A 17,191-nucleotide genomic window follows, 5' to 3' on the forward strand; every position below is an offset into this window, starting at 1 on the left:
ATAAGCCTAATTTTTCTTTCTGTTAACATGAGAATAGGAGGATAATTTCCTGTTGGCTATTTTATCTGCGTTATCTTGGGAAAGGTATTGCACAAATAATCTTCTCTATCGCCTGCTTTAAAGAATACTCTAGGCAACTTAATGATATTTACCACAATAACTGTTTATTGCTTCTGCAAAACCTAAGGAGCTCCTTTCAAGAACATATGCACGCTGCTTAACCATAAAGCACTAAATATGGACTTTAGAATGGGGACAGCATTGAGGGAGTCTTCAGCTTGTTGGTTTCTACCCTATTAAAATTTATACAGCCTAATTTACAGAATGTTAAATGATTTGCACGGCAGCTTGGCAAGCATATCTTTTGAGATCTACAAGCTAATAAATTCTTGATGTAAGTTGTTACTAATGTATGACGTAGAGTTCTCGTCCAGGTGTACTATTGCAAGTAACTTCCCCAAGCTACAACCTAAATGCTTGAGTTATATAGGTACACTGCTAGTTAACTGGATGAATGTCTAATTAAAGACAAGATGTATTATTCTGTGTGAAATAAATTTGGATATGTACCAACCATAACATGATAGGAATCATGACTACTTCATTTTCTAGGACTTCATCTTATAAAGCTGTTGGAAAGTTGCAAAGAACGTCCAAAACACATCGCTCAGGAAAATGCTATTTTGTGAAATCAAATCCTTTAGGTACATAAAAGGATGTACCTTAGGTATTTAAGCTACAGGAAGCTACAGATACGCATATTGTAGTTGTTCTGAATGGTTGCTGCCACTCCTTTCTTCTCTTTGCAGTTTATTGGCATTTTAAAGAAAAGTTCCAATTAAACTTTTCTGTTACATTATTTTAATCTTCCTGAATTAGAAAATTAAAATTCTATTTTAACTGCATTGAGATTCCCATTTCTGTTCCTTTCTTTTGCCCTACCAAAGTGACACACGTAATGTTCTTACTTTAACAGTTTGAAATTTTTCAAAAACTTGCCTTTTAAACAATTTTTGACAAGCTTAATTGATACTTTTCCAAATTTATTTATAGTTATACTGGAATAGTTGACTGAACTCTCACTCCAAAAGTGAAAGGTGGAGTTGGAGGTTTGATCTGTACATACTTCTTAGTGAAAACTTGTGAAAATGTGATCACTGAAAATAATTTATGCTATACCAGTAATCTCTTTTTCAACTTTGACTAGAAGCTTTTATCAAAGACACAGTGTAGCTCTTCTTGTGGCAAGAAGATGTAAGAGGTACAAGCTAAATAGCTCACAATTTTTTTCTTGTTTTCCTCTTTGATTTAGGAAGCTGAACTTGTTAAAAGTTCTTAACATCAACAAACTAGAAGTGCAAAGGCAAAGACTTGCTAATCAACGGTTAGTTGCACTAATATATTATTTTGATCCTATTTTCCTTTCTTGTCAAAACCTACATACTAGCATCCATATCTTAAAAATATATAGTATAAAATGCATAGGTTATGCAGCAAGTGTTACTATTGGAGGAAATGCAAATATTAGACTTATTTTTTCATTTTGTAACTATGCCAACCCAGCATTCTATGGTATCATTTTGCTATTTTAGTAATCAGCTGTTTAAAGCCATTCATAAGGTCCTAAACATTATGAGAGAAGGACACAGAAAGGCAAAGCATTCTGCAAAGCTCACTCTGTTCAAGGGAGATACAGCTCCGTTATCTTGGCAAAGAATAAATATGCCTCCAAAGAACATTTTACGTTTGGGAGGGGAAAAAAAAAAGAAAAAGAAATAACAAAAGTAATTATTTCTGAATTATGTATATTGATGGGTATTTGCTTATATGTGCTTAGGGCAGAATCTGACTCATAATTTCAATTGCTTAGTCATAGTAACCTGGTAATAACTTTAATAAATTACTGCTATTAGACACACAGGTTGTACTCAGTCCTTCCTCTAGAAGGTGGTTGGAACAAATACTATAACTGAATTATAGAAGACTATGGGTAGATTTATGTTTGTTAATAATGTTTAGGTGTTGCATTCAGATGAAAACTCTGGTAACGAGCATTAAGTCTCATGGCTCAGCGTATCGGTTCATTTGTTGCCTGCAGTAGTCAAGAAGACAGATTCTACTTTGTTGTCTGACTAGCATAAGCAAGGTTTGTGAGAACCTGCCTGGTTCTGCTGCAGTGCAGGATAAAGGAAATGATTTAACAGGGTGAGAATTCTTGTATGTCCCATTGTGGAGGTTTTCTTTATCTATAAAAAAATACATAATCTAGGAAAAATGAAAGATATAGATACATATATACACACACTGAAGCAAATAAGCTATTTGTTCCCAGAGGCATTAATACCTAGATGTAGGACTGATCTTGTGGGATGCTCTCTTCTTCAGGAGACTGTTATTAGGCTGATTGTCACATAAGATACTTCTTTCCATAGCAAGTTTTGTAAAGCAGGAAGAAAAGACAGTTCCAAGATTTCTTCTCTTCTGTTAGCAAGGAAAACATCCATTGATGTCAAAGAGATTTTGATTCAGTAAAGAATAAAGGCTTTAGTTTGTACCTTCTAGAAATGACTGTATTTTCACTGTGGCACTGAAAAAAAAAAAAAAAGTTAAAATCGGAGTCTTTCTCTGTTCGTCATATGAAATGGAACAGTCACCAGGTCTCATATGCTTTGATAAATGCTTTGGAAACATAGTTAAGCAGAGCCACTCTTAGCATGCATGAATTAATAATGAGAGTGGGGTTTAGGGAAGCAGTTAACTGAACTTGCGCTGTTGAGCATTTTTTTGCCATTTAGAAAATAGTTCATCAATGCCTCTCTACTGCATCCATCCTATAATATCTGTGGGCAGGAATGTGTGGAGAAATTAATCTCAAAGGGAGAACAATTTCTTGGCACTGTTATTGCTTTCCTTTTTGGTAGATAAATGGTCAGCTGTGCTGTTATCTAACCTAGTGTCATCCTCCGCTAAGTGCAGCACAGTTGTTCTGGGTACTTGATGAAGTCCCCGAGTCTGTTGACTTCAGCGTGTGATTTGTCAGCACGTTCCTCTTCCCCGGCTCTCCCAACGCTGCTGAGGCCTCCGAAATGGCTCACACCAGTGCTCCCAGATTGTGTGATGACCGAGCATTTGATGTGAAATGCAGATTGTAAAGGAATCTTGCCTTTATAATGAAAAGGGGCTGGCATGATTCAGGGAGGACTAGAAAAGAGTGAAGTCTCAATTCTGAGCGCAGTTAATCCTCTGACCATGAATGTGCCCAACCCCCTGTCTCCACCCTTGCAATTCTCTCTGTCCGAACGTTAATTTTATGCAGTTTTCCCACTGCCCTCAGCAGACTAGTGTATGCTGGCAGGGAGCAAAACCTGAGAAGCTTTCACCCAAGTCAGATCCTCTTAAAAACTAGATGGGATGCTGTGCTGCTGCTCCAGGGGCTCTCTAGAAGCCTGCGCGCACAGTTAGCATGCCGTGCACGTGAAGAGGTGTTGTGTAGAGGCTACAGGATTACTAACTCTTCTTAAGCAGGGCTGCGGCTCACCCTGTGCCCTTGAATTCTGAATGGTGATCCTTTTTCCCATCTTTTCTCCCACGCGGTGCCAGTATGTTTGGCAAAACCACCACATGCTTAGGCTTTTACCTCTTAGAATCTCTCATACCTCATTCAAGCTAAACTCTACTTAGGTTTTAATGGACTGTGAATGGCTCAAACTCATAATTCTCAAAAAATAACTGGGCACTTATTTAAACTTTAATGTAAATGCTAAGGCAACCTAGATTAAGAGCTTCAGATGAGATCTAAAATAACTATAGTTTTCACCCAGTGTGATAACACAAGTCTTCACTTTCTACTACTGCTATGTTAGATGCATTCAGTTGTCAGTTTTGGTTTTATCTAGGCTTTTGGTCCTTTCTTTAGGACTTACTGTTTTATTTATCTATAAAGTGTCTGGAACTCTTGCTGCTATATGACTAATAAAATAATAATATGAGCTGTGATTTTCATTGTAGGGTTTCATATTTTGTTGCTTCAGAATGAATAATTAAGTACTAAGCTGTGAAAACCCGTTCAAAATTAAATTAAGAAGTGAGGGATCATGCAAACCACAAGCCACATCTACATCAGGGATTTAAATGAATACCTGTTTTATAGATTTTCTTTTTTCATATTTTTCTGGTTTATTCGATGCACAATGCCTGAAATTTGGTATTTCTCAACTGCTGTGAAATCAAACTAACTCTAAGCAGTATTTCAAACAACTGCTCGGAGTCGCGTAAGTCCAAAATCAGAGCTTATAGTTCAGAAGGAAATGCTGGTAACAAAGTTCCCTGTAATAGCTTGCATGATTTTTTGCATGTCTCTATCAATGTGAATTTTTCCTCGTATTGATTTTGTTTAGCATTAAGAGTTCTTTCGAAAGTGCCACCACTCTGTAATTACTACCTGCCTCTAGGAAATGGGCTTCCAATGTCAATGGAGAACTTTAATACCTATGTCACAGTGCCTGCGGATCTACATCTGGCTGTTGGAAATGCTGCTGGCTGACTCACTGTTTTAATCAATGGCACAAGACTCATAGAATCGAGGCACCTTTTTGGTACCCTGCTAAGTTACTGATTTCCTTTTGAGCTGAGAATACCCATCTGTATTTCCTTATCTTTCCCTGACTAGGGGTGCCAACAGTTAAGGAAACACTTTCCTAGCGGTGTTTTTCCTTGCTGGAATCCCTATAGCATTACAGTTTGAGGTTGGTAGGCAAGTGGATGATTTCACAAAAAAGTTTTAAGGTAAGCTTTGCACCTAATTACAATACTGGAAAGATTACTAGCTGCTTAGTTAAGACCAGCATTTCAAACTTGGCTCCCAAATTAAATCACTTTTTTTTCAGATTTGAACTTGCCTTGCTTGGGGATGGGAAGAAGGGAGGAGGAAACATTTGCAGGGAATAATTAGTTTTGCTGGTAACTGTGTAGTCAATTATCTGCCTGTAAAATTGCTTTAGAAGCTACAGTCCTACTGCTTGTTTGTGCTAGGCACTGAAATGAGTGGAACGCTGTTTGGTTTGGGGGTGTTTTATTGTTGTTTGTTAAGAGATTCAATGTTTTATTTTGCAGCATTTTTATTAGATTTTCCTTTATGTATTTATAAATACGCCAGTGTCCTGCTGAAGCTAGTAAACAGCTGATGTGTAAGAAATGGGTAAATAAAAGCTGACATTAGCAATGTGAATGCATGTTTCGGAGTTGAAATTTGCGCTGCGCAGGTCTCCACTCTGCTGCAGTAAGCGTGATGGGACAGAGAGCGGTCCTGCCCTACGGGCCAGCTGCTTCTGTGCCTGGCATTGCAGTCAAGCCCCGTCACCAGCCTGCTCGTCTGGCCTTCAGCAGTGCACTGACTTGAAAGAGAAGGCTTACGGTTATCTTTTTGGGTTGTCAGACTTTATTCTAACATTCCTGATTTAGACTGATTGTTATGGATAACATCAGCTTTTGATACTGTACTCAAAATGGAGATCAGGCTTCAGGTCTTAAAATACTCGGGGAAGCAAATGTGGTTCTCGGTTCCGGAATTCCAATCACAAGCCACAACTGAAAGGAAGAGCCACTTCAGTCCGTACTCATATTCCTGGGTGCTGCTGAATGGACAAATCATGCTTCCTTAATTAAGAAGTGATAACATTACTCCTCAGTAATGGAGCTGAACATTACTGTCATCTAGAATGAAATGTGCTTAAAGAAAAAAATTTCCTCCAGCTTTGCAGTTTTGATCCTGTTACTGTGGTGACTGGTGGATATCTTGTTTAACAGTTTTCTTGCTTCTGTATATTCAAAAATATTTAGTTATTGGTTTAGTGTCAATAAATGTCACAGCTTTTGCTCTTGAACAGTTTGAAGTGAACAGGATTTTATTGTTCTTACGTGTAACTAACAAAAAAGTTAGTAATTGCTGTAACTTCAATTCCCATTAAGGGCAAGGAGAATTGTCTGTGAATATCCAAGGGTAGAGTTTTGCTTTAAGCTATTATTCTGTAACTTAATTCAATAAAGTCCCAGATTTGTGACTTTAATTCATGCTAATTAAAACGGGAGTAGTCTCATGTTAGAAAATACTACTACATATTGAATGTTTGCGGTATAAAATACTACTCAGTGTTACAGAATCTCTCATGCGGTTGGTAATACAACTTAATATTTTGGAACAACTTTTTTTTTCTTAAATGCTTTCAAAGGAGAAAACTTTAAAAAAAGGTTTTTAAACTTCTAATAAGAAGAAGTTGTTTCTAATGTTTGGAATTCCACCTTAAATTCTGTAGAACATTTTAGATGTCCATTAAAAAGGAGGGAAGATGGTATTTCACCAAAAATGGACTCATCACGTCACCATCTGAAACATAAGGCAGGAAAAGTAAGACAATAGCGCAGTCTTGTGATGTGAAAATCATTAAAGGAAAATATGCAAATTCATTTAGGATATGTAAGGAAGATTAAAGAAGATCTAAACTTCTGAATCAGTTATCACAATCTGACTTGCTTCTGTTTTCTTGTAGAAGGATTAGGGTACTTTTCTATCTGTTATCACTCTGTTAATTTTTCCAAAATAATTTCCTTTGTCCCTTTAATATCCTGATAATTCATCAAAAAAGCATCATTAGAAGTGCAACATGCAGTCAGTGCTTTAAGCAACAACAGCAGGATGAAGGAAATACTGATCTAAGGCAGAAACAGTGAACAATCTTAGACCAATAAATATATTGGGGGGAGGAGTTGGAATTCTTATGGTAAATCAAGTTGGTTGAAATGGGAAATGTGCTCAAGAGAAGTAACCAGATTCTTTCATGTAAATGTTTGGGAAGTTGTGAGATATACTGTGTTTGCCTCCAGCCTCAGGAACTACTTCAGGCAGATACTTATCTGAGTAAAAAGAGGGTTGTTGATGTTTTCCAGATAGATACTATAATAGTTAAATTAACAATTGAATAACCTATTCAGTGCTTCTTTTATTTTGCTTTTCTGTAGACAAAACATGGATGCACACTCCTGAAGCCTTATCAAAGCATTATATTCCCTATAATGCAAAGGTAAGAAAATACGAAGTTATTTTGTCCTCTTACCTTTAGAATACAGTGCGTTCTATCTTGCTTTTCATTTGAAAACTGCAGAGACATGAATTAGCCAAATGAAATAGCAAAGAAAACTTAGTAAATGTCTGTTTTGCAGATGGAAAATTTCTGTTTCTTAAATAATGGCAAATTGATTTTTGTTCTGAATTATTTGATGGTTTTCTAGAAAGCAAACCAGCGTTCCTCTTCTGCTTGATGCTCTGTTTCCTTTTAATGGATGCCAAATGGATGGAGATTTTGAGTGCAAAGGAATTTAACATCAGGCTGCATGCTTACAGTACTATTGAAATTAATAGCACAAACTTATTTTGAACACTAGCAAAGGCAATGAGTAACAATCCTGTGTGCTGGATATGTTGAAATGTCACATACTCTGGAAATATGGTAGACAAATAATGGGATTTTTGCACAGTAAAAACAGAAGTCTTACTCGTGCTTTCTTATCCCAGTTACAACGTAGTTCTACAATAGTATTTCAATTAGTCTAATGACATCTGTTCACAGGAAATGCACCTTCCCAAAATAGCAACTTAGAAAATGGTTTGCTAAAAGGAGGAGGGAATACCCCGTAATCAGCATAACTCGGAGTAAACTGAGTAATCGACTATTACTTGCCTAAACTGGGAGGGTAATTCAGTAAGATTCCACTGTGGTCTGTTCTGGATAAACTTCTTGTATGATTAGTATTTTTTAATATAAAAATAAAAATTATTTCACAGGCTGGGACTCGGTTTCCTATACTGGTGTTCCCTGCTGTTGTGTTTGCAGTTTTCTTTTGCTTAGTATTGCCACACGGAGAGCAAGTGTTTGTAGTGGAAATTTGAGTCTCGTTCTGCTATTTGCCAGGTGAATGTGTTTTTATTCTGTGTGCTCTTGAGCTGAATTTTTTACCAAAGGATGTATTACCATTTAACTGTATAGCCTTGCCAGACACCTTGGCTTTTATGTTACAGTTCTTGAGAGGGAGGAATACTTACTGGGGTGACTGTGCCATCTGTTGTAAGAACAAGCTGAAGCTATGAGTTCTGTTAATGCACTGAACAATGTCCATTCATTTGTTGTCTTTACTTCCAGAGAAAAAAGAAACCTTTGTCATCTTTCGTGTCTCATTGTCTTTCTTAAGAGCATATCTCGTGAATAGGTGTCAGTCCAGCTATGCAGAAAAAATCTTTAGAATAAAGAAAATGGTGATAGGATGGTGATAACCATAGAAACAACAGCATCAACAACTTCTGGAGTAGAAAAAAGGGGTGAGGAATTCCTACCCAAAGGAAGTCTGTTCTCAGCCTTGTTAGAAAGACTCTTAGTCCAGAAAAGTCTTTCCTTTTATTTAGGCTAATATATGCCCAAGTGTCCTCTCCAGTTCTGCTCCTGCTTAATGTGGGTTCTGACCTTACAGGGCCTCCTCGACCTCTGTGCTGGTGGTTTCTAAGGTCTGTCAGAATACTTGCAGGAAGCTGCAATGTACTACAGCATATGCTTTTTAAAAAAAAAAAAAAAAAAAGTTTACCCATTTTTTCATTTGGATCACAGTAGAAAATTGTTTAGAACTGTCAGTTATTTGATTCATTGTTCCAAAGCAAGTAAAAAACTGCTCTGCTCTGTAACTGGAGTGTAAAGGGTATGGGATTTCCACATTGCTTTTTTTTATTGAGACCTGGCATAAATTTGCACAGCTTTTATGAGGTTAGCTGGCATATGCAGACATAACAACTTTGTTAAATCTAGATGATGTTTCCACCTCAGTTCTCAAGTACTATTTTCATTAAGTTTTGCAATATTTTTAACAGGAAAGCATGTATCTATTAGTACCTCATATGGGTTTTGTAACGTTTTGATTTTTAACTAAAATATCCCATTGATTTCATATCTTGTAACTAGATTGTGAAATAATGATTAAAAACTCAGAGAGCATCCATAAAGCAAGTATTGAAAAAGATTCATTGATTTTTTTTTTTTTTTCAAATGTTCATATTGTTCCACTTCCAATTCTATAACATTCTATTTATATAAATTTTATATTTGTTGGGAGGAAAGGACAACACTTTATCTGATTTATTTCAAAAGGTAATTATGTGAGTGAAGAATGACATGTTCGGAAAATAAAATCAATTTGATGGAAAGCAATACCAGAGATATTCTTTTTCCATAGGCAAGTGAGATGTGTTTTGCTACATAGTTTTTTGAATGCAGATTACCATGAATGAAAAACAGTGGTTTTTCTTCTTTACAAGACACAAAAATAATTTCTCTGACATTAATCTTCTGAGATTATGAGAAAAAGGAGAGCTTACTAAGAACAACTGGAAACGATGGCATTTTGTTTACTTGATTCCTAAGACATCTTTAAGAGTTAAAGAAAGCTTTTTGATAGAATGCAGTTCATGAGTTGACGGTTATTAAAAAGAAATCCTAGCAAAGTTAACTGGAAATTAAAAGAACCCTGTAATATAGACAAATGGCCTTTTTGCTACCAATTTGAGAGGACTTTTTAATGGAGAATTAGTAATGTCTTGTATTTCTTAGGACATACACCATCAGGATGATTTATGGCAATAATCCTCCTCTTTGCAAGAAAACACAAGCAGAGTTGTTTCTTCTGGAAGTAAAATCCAGGAGCCACGAGTCTCATAAGGATGCCCTTAAATATAAAAGCATCTTGATATTCTCTCTCCTTTCCAGCATACCCAGTCCTCATGGTACTTGCTATTTTGAAATTTGCTGGGTTTTGGCATGGTTTGGTGTATGGCGTAAGTTGATGGGGGTCTGGGGTTTCAGGTTTTTTCTGGTTGTTTTGTTTTGTGTGGGTGGTTTTTTTTTTTTGTTACTGTCATTGTTTTGGTTTTTTTGTTTGTTTGGGGGTTTTGGGGGTTGTGGGTTTTTTTTTTTTTTTTTTTATCTTACTGATGTCCACAGTCTTGGTCTTGCTGAAGACACTGATAATAAGCCTCCATGCATTTCAGTATGCTCTGGAGGTGAAATCTGCGCCTACTGAAGTCAGAATTTTGTCATCAGTTTGTATTCCTATATTTTTCTTGAATATATCACTCCAAATGAAAGCATATCGGTCACGTAATTTTTTTTCCCAAAAAGATCATTTGGAATCTTGACAGTATATGATCAGATATGAGGATACAGGACTCATTTAGATGTAGTAGCATGGCAGTTTTCACATTACCAGGATATAAAATGCTAAGGAAAATCAAAATTTTGCTTTTGTGTCATCATTTTTCTGTAATGTTCCATAACTAACAACAGATGTTTGTGTTATTTTCCATACTTTAGGGAAAAAAAGTTCTCTTTTGCCCTTAAGTTAATTCTCTTGATTTTAGGCCAGTTTCCTTTCTCCAAAACAAAAGTGATCAAAGCGTGACTTTATAGTGGAATCTGACTGCAACCTTAAAAATGGACTGATTGTTGTCATCACGTAACTGATACTACCCTGAGGGGTGTCTTTCTGCTAATAAAAAGTTGCCACTGCTGGAAACAGCAATGTTTACTATGTCTCTTTGTAGTAGATTTTATATATATATTCCCCTTTATAGTCACTTGGCTATTTTTTGGCTTATATCAAATTTCCACATGCACATCTTTCCATTTTGCAGATTAGAGGTTCTGCTCTGCAAGCCTGGTGTTTATGTTGGCTACTAGTATACTACGGAGTCAGTCGCTCTGACCTTAGACTAGGCTGAAGAGCTGCTATTTTACATAATAACATGATGGCATGTTAAACCCTTGGGAGCTTATGTTACCAAGAGCTGTGATGGCTTCCTGGTGCGGAGTCAGCTACTGTCCTAATGTTTCCTTCAGACTTACTTTAAAACTTTGTATATGGTCATGTACGTATTTATGACTCGTGATGAAGTTTAAATTTGAAACTTCGAAGGTAAATGAGCAAAGCTTTCCCAAAAAAGACTGTTAAACATCTCTTACTTTGTATTATTGTGGGGTTTTGATGGCAATTAATTGTGAATTGTTGTGCAGTTTCATGGATGATCTTTCCTCTCAATTATTCAGTGTGTATCTTGGACCTATATTGCAACTGAAGGAAAGGCCAAAAAAAAAAAAAAAAAAACCACATTAGTTACAAATACCCTGTAAAAAGACCTTGCTTGGCAGTACCTAGTAGTATTAATCTTCACTGTAGTACAATAAACAGTTTAGTTGTGTCTTGCACGTCATGTAGTTTCTTATTCCTTCAATTTTTTTATCATTCAGGAATGGCAGCTAATACTTTTCTGGAGCAGGCATTTTGGACAAGAATTTCAGGTCAAAAATACCATGCTGCTTCTAACTGATGTAACTACCATAGCAGGGCTCTCCGTGCAATTGTATCTTTTGAGTATCTGCATATCGCTATCATTAGTGTACGGTATTATCAAAGCCATGTTTTCATGGCAGAAACTGCACTTCTGCTACAAATTTTTGTTGCTCTAGCTATACTAGCATTTTCTCTTTTTCTATCCAGTCAGCATACTACGGAATGATCATGGGTTTGTGTCACTAAAAATAATTAATGAGAGAACATCAAAGGGAAAATTCTACATAGATTTTCCAAGTAAACAGAGATACAAGGCATACTATTAAAAAGTAGACTTAAATTTATGTGGTGAAGTTAGATATACCAAGATATTCCAAACAGAGCACGAAAATGTTGAAAATTAGAAACTAATGAAATAGAAGAGGGCATTACAAGAAATAATTAATTTTCCTACATTTAATTTATTATAATTGGAATTAATAACTTAATTCCAATTAACTTTCATTAGAGTATCAAAATGTCTTGGATGTAATCGTAATTAATGTAGTGTTTAAGCACAAGAAAAATGAGTATTGTGAAAATATCCAAATGAAATATGAAAGCAGAAAATTATAATTTTACAAGGAAATGCAAATCTGAACTGAACTTCTTAGTTATTTCTGATACATTATAGTCATTAAACTTGGGGCTTGTTATACCAAAGATGAATAATCATGTAAATAAAACATAAATATTTAGAGTCTGTAAGGGGTACTGTCAACAGACTTCTCTGCTTCAGGGAAAGGGGCCTACCTATTCCATCTTGCTTACAAGATTGCATACTTAAAATGGGAGAAGGGTAGGAGAGGATAGCATGATATCCACAAATATCCTACAAAAAAATGACTGTGATGCAGAAGGAGTGTATCTAAACATTCGACAGCAACAAACATCATCTCATCGAAGTAGCTGAAGGAGGGGAGCTGCATTTTAACTGTTCAGCATCAAGTAGTTTCAGTTGTTGTCATTTGTCTCTCTGAAAACTGGTGAATATTTCACCTCCCTTAAAACCTGAACATTTGTTAGTTCCTCAGAAAGCTCTGTGGGGTGCTGAGTGCTTTTGAAAAGCTGTCAGTCTGTCTTGCCTGAGGTTACGTAGCAAGTTCGTAAAGGGGCAAGAATTAAGTCCGCACCTCCTGAGTCTTGGCCCAGTCTTTAGAGCGCAACCCCCCCACACACACTTACCGTCAATAGTGTATCACTGTACAGTAATGGAAGTTGACTAGTATTTGCAGACAGTTGTAGATCTCATCTGCATATGAATGCACACAAGTTGGAAGACTGTATGAATGCATGTTGCGTATGCTCGAACAGCCCACAATGCCCCTACGCATCAGCACGTCCAGACCACTTTGCAAGAATGAGCAGGCGTGTGGCTTATGGTATCTGGGTGCATCTGCACCTAGAGTTTTGTCTTTCACTTCCATTTACTATTGCTTATCTGAAAGCTTGGGAAAATGTGACTTGTTTGTAACTGGAGTACTGTATCTTTTATGACTGAACACTGGCTGAGAAGTTTAGAAAAATTTGTGGAATAGCAACAGCGCGCTTTTGACATGTGTAAGGTCTTTTTCCAGGTCTCCCTAGCCCTCTGTCAGTTATGTGTAAAATATCCAGCTGCACAACTTCAGGCTCTACAGATCACTTATTCTCCAGAAGATGATCTGCTTCAAGAAAAGTTATTAAGTTTATGAGCAATTCCTGTTCTTCTTTCTTAAGGTCCGTTTGTGTGTAGCTTGCACAGAGAGCTTTAGGTTTGACTGAAGCTCCCAATGTCGTATATAAATGCAAAAAAGTATATCTTTTGAGGCATGTACAGGAGACAGAATGCTTAGATCCAAGTAATTAAAATTTGGCAAGGTGATAAAAGCTTGCAGAGTAGAGGGGTAGGGCTGGGAAGTGGCTTATATCTGGATGCTGCAGGTACCCATACTGCTGTTTCTGCAGTGTAATAGATGAGTATGAAGATGAATAGAGATATGTACTGAAAGCAGAGACAGGATTCATAAAGGTGCTCCACCTAATGCCTAACTTTTAGTTTACAAATATTACAGCTAATTTTAAGCAAGCATGAACTACAGACAGTGTAAGGGCTGATACCCTTTTTGGTTTTGTCCACCCAGCACGTTTGCAGTGTGCTATTGCAGAGTCCTCCCCAGGTGCATGGGGAGACTGCAATAGCATGGCTGCTACCACAGAAGACAGCCTATTTGCTGCACCCACTCTACATCCATACCAGGCATGGCATCATCATTTGACCACTCGGGGCTAATATAAACCAAAAAAGGTTTCAAAACTTCTGGAATAATGCAAGACAGTCTAATATTCCTCTCTCAGGAAAAGCAATCCATAGAGCACCTGTGTTTTAGTGAAATATTTTTGGTAGATTCTAGTTTAAAAAAAAAAAAAAAAAGAAGGTGAATTTAATTGGGGGAGTGAGATTGAAAATGTTGGTCATGTTTTTTTAAGACATTATAAACTGCAACTGAAAGATGAAACAGTAGCTTTTGATCTATTCTCCAGAGTTCTCATCTTCTCTCAGGTTCTGCTTATGATCCCTTGGTCTCTTCATAAGCTCCGTTTTGCTTGGAATGTCTAAGTACTGTATGGCATACTTCAGTTACAAGTACGAAACAGATTTGCAATGCAAATAAGAGATGGAAGCTGTGATTTCATGGCAAGAAGAAAAAATAGATCACGCCAATTAATGGTAGTGTATGCAGCATAGGATCTGAGAAGTATTTTAAGTCCCTTTCTCAGTAATGTATTAAGTAATATATTAAAACTGTGTAGTGAAGCAGGATTGGGACAGAGCCCCTAGTCTGCATTGAAGCTGATCGGTAACCTACCACAGCCCTGGAGTGTTCCGTATTCTAAGCAGGTTTTAAGTTTCCTTTGTATCCAAGCAGTTTGTTTCTCTCGTATAGATTGCCTTCACATCCATTCTCTTTAGCGTCCTGGCTGCTTAATTACAGTCTTTTTCCTCATCTCTGACTTTGAGCAGTCTAAGTTTCAGTTCTCTCATCAGGGAAAAATTATTTTTAAACAGCTGACACCTTTAGACACATTTTTTGGTAGAAAGTTCTACAGTCGGTTATTTGGCACTGAAGATACAATATCTATCAACTGTAATCTGGATTGAAAATACAAAACTACAAGAGATTTAGCTCATTATCGGACTTTGAAACACCCTCAATTTTAGAAAGATGGAATGTCTTATGATTCCTTGAATACTGGAGTTGTCCTTTGGCTACATTGCATTTATATTAGGATTTGCTTTGGGAATTGAAATGTAAGAATATAGAATAATTTAGGTTGGAAGGGACCTCTGGAGATGATCCAGTTGACTCCCATCTGAAAACAGGGCTGGCTTCAATATGAGGTGAGACACAACAGAGCCTCATACAATCGAGCTTTAAATACCTGCAAGGGCAGAGATTCGCAGCTTCCGAGCAGTATGTTCCAGTACTTAATCCCTGTCATTGTGGTTTATTTCTCATTTCTAGTTGAAATTTCTTTTGCTGCAACTTTGTGCTGTGACTCTTAGCCTTACGTGCATGCTGCTGTGACTCAGCCTTACACGCGCATGCACGCACATACACCCGCCTCATCATCTTCAGGCTGAACTAATGCAGCTCCCGTAGCCATACACTGTGGTCCATGTTCCTAACCATGTCGTTGCCCCTCACATCCCTCACCAGTTTGAACTCCAGCTAAGATTTGGCTTTCCTAAGCTCATCCCTGCATGCCTGGAAAATGTTTCTGTATTCCTCCCAAGTAGCCTGTGCCCGTCTCCACTTTCCATCCACTCCCTTTTGTATCCGAGTAGTGCCAGGCATTGTGCAGTCTACCTGACTGCTCAATCAGCTGTTAAGGCATGCAGGAATGCTTTCGGGAGTTACGCCGTCTAGCAGATTGCTGCATGGCCTGTGGCTGTAAGAGGAAAGTTGATGTTGCTGTCTTAGTAAGAGGCTTCCACTACCAGAGCAGCTGCTCTAGCTGTCTTTCATGTTCAAGTTAGGTTTAGTTTAAGCTTCAAAGTGTGAATGCAGCTTAAGGGAAACAATAAAACTACAAGGGCCTGATTTATTCTGCAGGGCCTGAAGAGTTAGCCTTGTTGGTGTGCCCATACAGGAAAATGCTGTATGTTGCTGCTTACTACAGAGCTGGTCTCTTGGTTGTAGAGGGCTGTGGTTAGCGTTGGGGACTGGGATTCTAAAGTTTCTGGAGCACAGGTCATTGCTAGATTTCTCAGTTTCTTTAGATATGGGGAGGAATCAGGCCTAGATGTAATCTTAAGCTTTATGTTTTGTTTTACTTTAAGAATGGGATATTGTTGCTCTATTTCGTCTTGGAATTGGAGGTGCAGAAGGGCCGGAATGTAAGACTTCCAGAATTCATATGACTTCTGGATTATGAGGCACATAGTTTATATATATATGGGAAACTTCTCTCAGGCTCAAGGGTTTTTGTAGCCTTTTGCTGTAAGATTTGATTCCCTAGGTATGTGCATTGTTTTGGTTAAGTTTGAAAATCTGCAGCAGGGGATTCCGTAGTATTGATTTATCTGACATGATCTGCAGTTAGGAAGACTTGTATTGATGGCATGATTAACAGAGTGCACTGGTTAACAACATGGTACCTGAGACCCGTCTGCGCCAGGTACATTCTTCAGATTATTTTTGTTGTATAAATTATGATTCTTTCCAGGAGTCCTGGTGTAGAAGAGCTGTTTGTTAGAATGTAGGACAGCCATATGTTGAAGTGTTAATCCAACAAGTTCTGAAATTACAGGAATATATTTGTGTATATGTATGATACACAGAAAAGGCAAAGACAAGTAGAAGTTTTTCTATAGTAGTAATAGCAACTCTCTTTCAACAGCAATTCTTCATAATATGGTGTTTAGTATTGAACACAGCATCTAAAGCATATTTCTAAAGATACTGTGTTAAGTAAAAGTTTTAAAATAAGTTTTAAACAGATGCGTCACTGTCCTTCCCCAGTATCTGTCTCAAAAGAGCTGAGCAATGAGACTTGAGACAAAAGACTCAAAATCATTAAGAAGCTTTGTAACAACTTTTATAATGTCATTTTCTTATTCTTCAGAAAAAGAATAAATGAGTATTGAAGTATAAATTTCACTTTACTGTGAAAGATACTCGGAGTCGTGAGTTCCTCAGCAGGGGGCAAGAGCAGGCACCAATGGACTAGCAGGCAGTGAGCGATAGGAACATCCGTTCAAGACAGCTGAACAAAACCCAGAGGTTTGTCCAAACAGAATTAACAAAACAAAAAAAAGTGTGCAAAGAAAAGGGATGGAATTTCCAAAGACCTTAGGGTCAGCAAAGATTTACTCAACTCTCCGCGTCCCTTTCTGTTCCTTCTCTGTTGCTGATATTTATTCCCTTGCCTCTCCTTAAGTCTGCTTGAAACTACCAATTAGCCTCATTAGCATGTCCTCCGGGGATTCTTTCTGCACAGTTAGAGTTCCCTGTGAGCTGTCAGCTGTGAGAATGTGAGGTTTCTTTAAGTAGGCTTTTTAGCCTCTGGCCTGTCGAGTGTCAAGTGAGTTGCATGTCTGACACTGGAACTAATAGGCTGTAGAGTTCAAACATCTGGATTATTGTACTCGTAGGCTAGGTGGCCCACAGTGGTTTATAGATTGTTCTTGCTTTAGATTAGAATCAGGCCTGCCGATGAATTAACTCCTTCTCATTTCCCATTTTTACTTTTGGTAAAACTGGGTATTTCTGTTTGCTCAGCCTCTGCT

The 17,191-nt window shown here is 37.4% G+C and overlaps 1 protein-coding gene across 9 annotated transcripts in view; it reads left to right on the top strand.

Moving 5' to 3' along the window:
• The window catches only part of GULP1 (GULP PTB domain containing engulfment adaptor 1), a 168,225-nt gene that overhangs the window by 87,024 nt on the left and 64,010 nt on the right, over positions 1–17,191 (top strand). For 7 of the 9 annotated variants that reach the window (XM_075512457.1, XM_075512458.1, XM_075512453.1 and 4 more), the window contains one exon: positions 7,015–7,076. In XM_075512457.1, the coding sequence (XP_075368572.1) occupies positions 7,015–7,076 (62 nt within the window). Of the gene's footprint in view, positions 1–1,332; positions 1,385–7,014; positions 7,077–17,191 lie in introns of all 9 variants that reach the window. The other 2 variants (XM_075512460.1, XM_075512456.1) reach the window with 1 other exon arrangement.

The sequence above is a fragment of the Mycteria americana genome, chromosome 9 (assembly GCF_035582795.1).
Source record: "Mycteria americana isolate JAX WOST 10 ecotype Jacksonville Zoo and Gardens chromosome 9, USCA_MyAme_1.0, whole genome shotgun sequence".
In the NCBI taxonomy this organism is placed as follows: Eukaryota; Metazoa; Chordata; class Aves; order Ciconiiformes; family Ciconiidae; genus Mycteria; species Mycteria americana.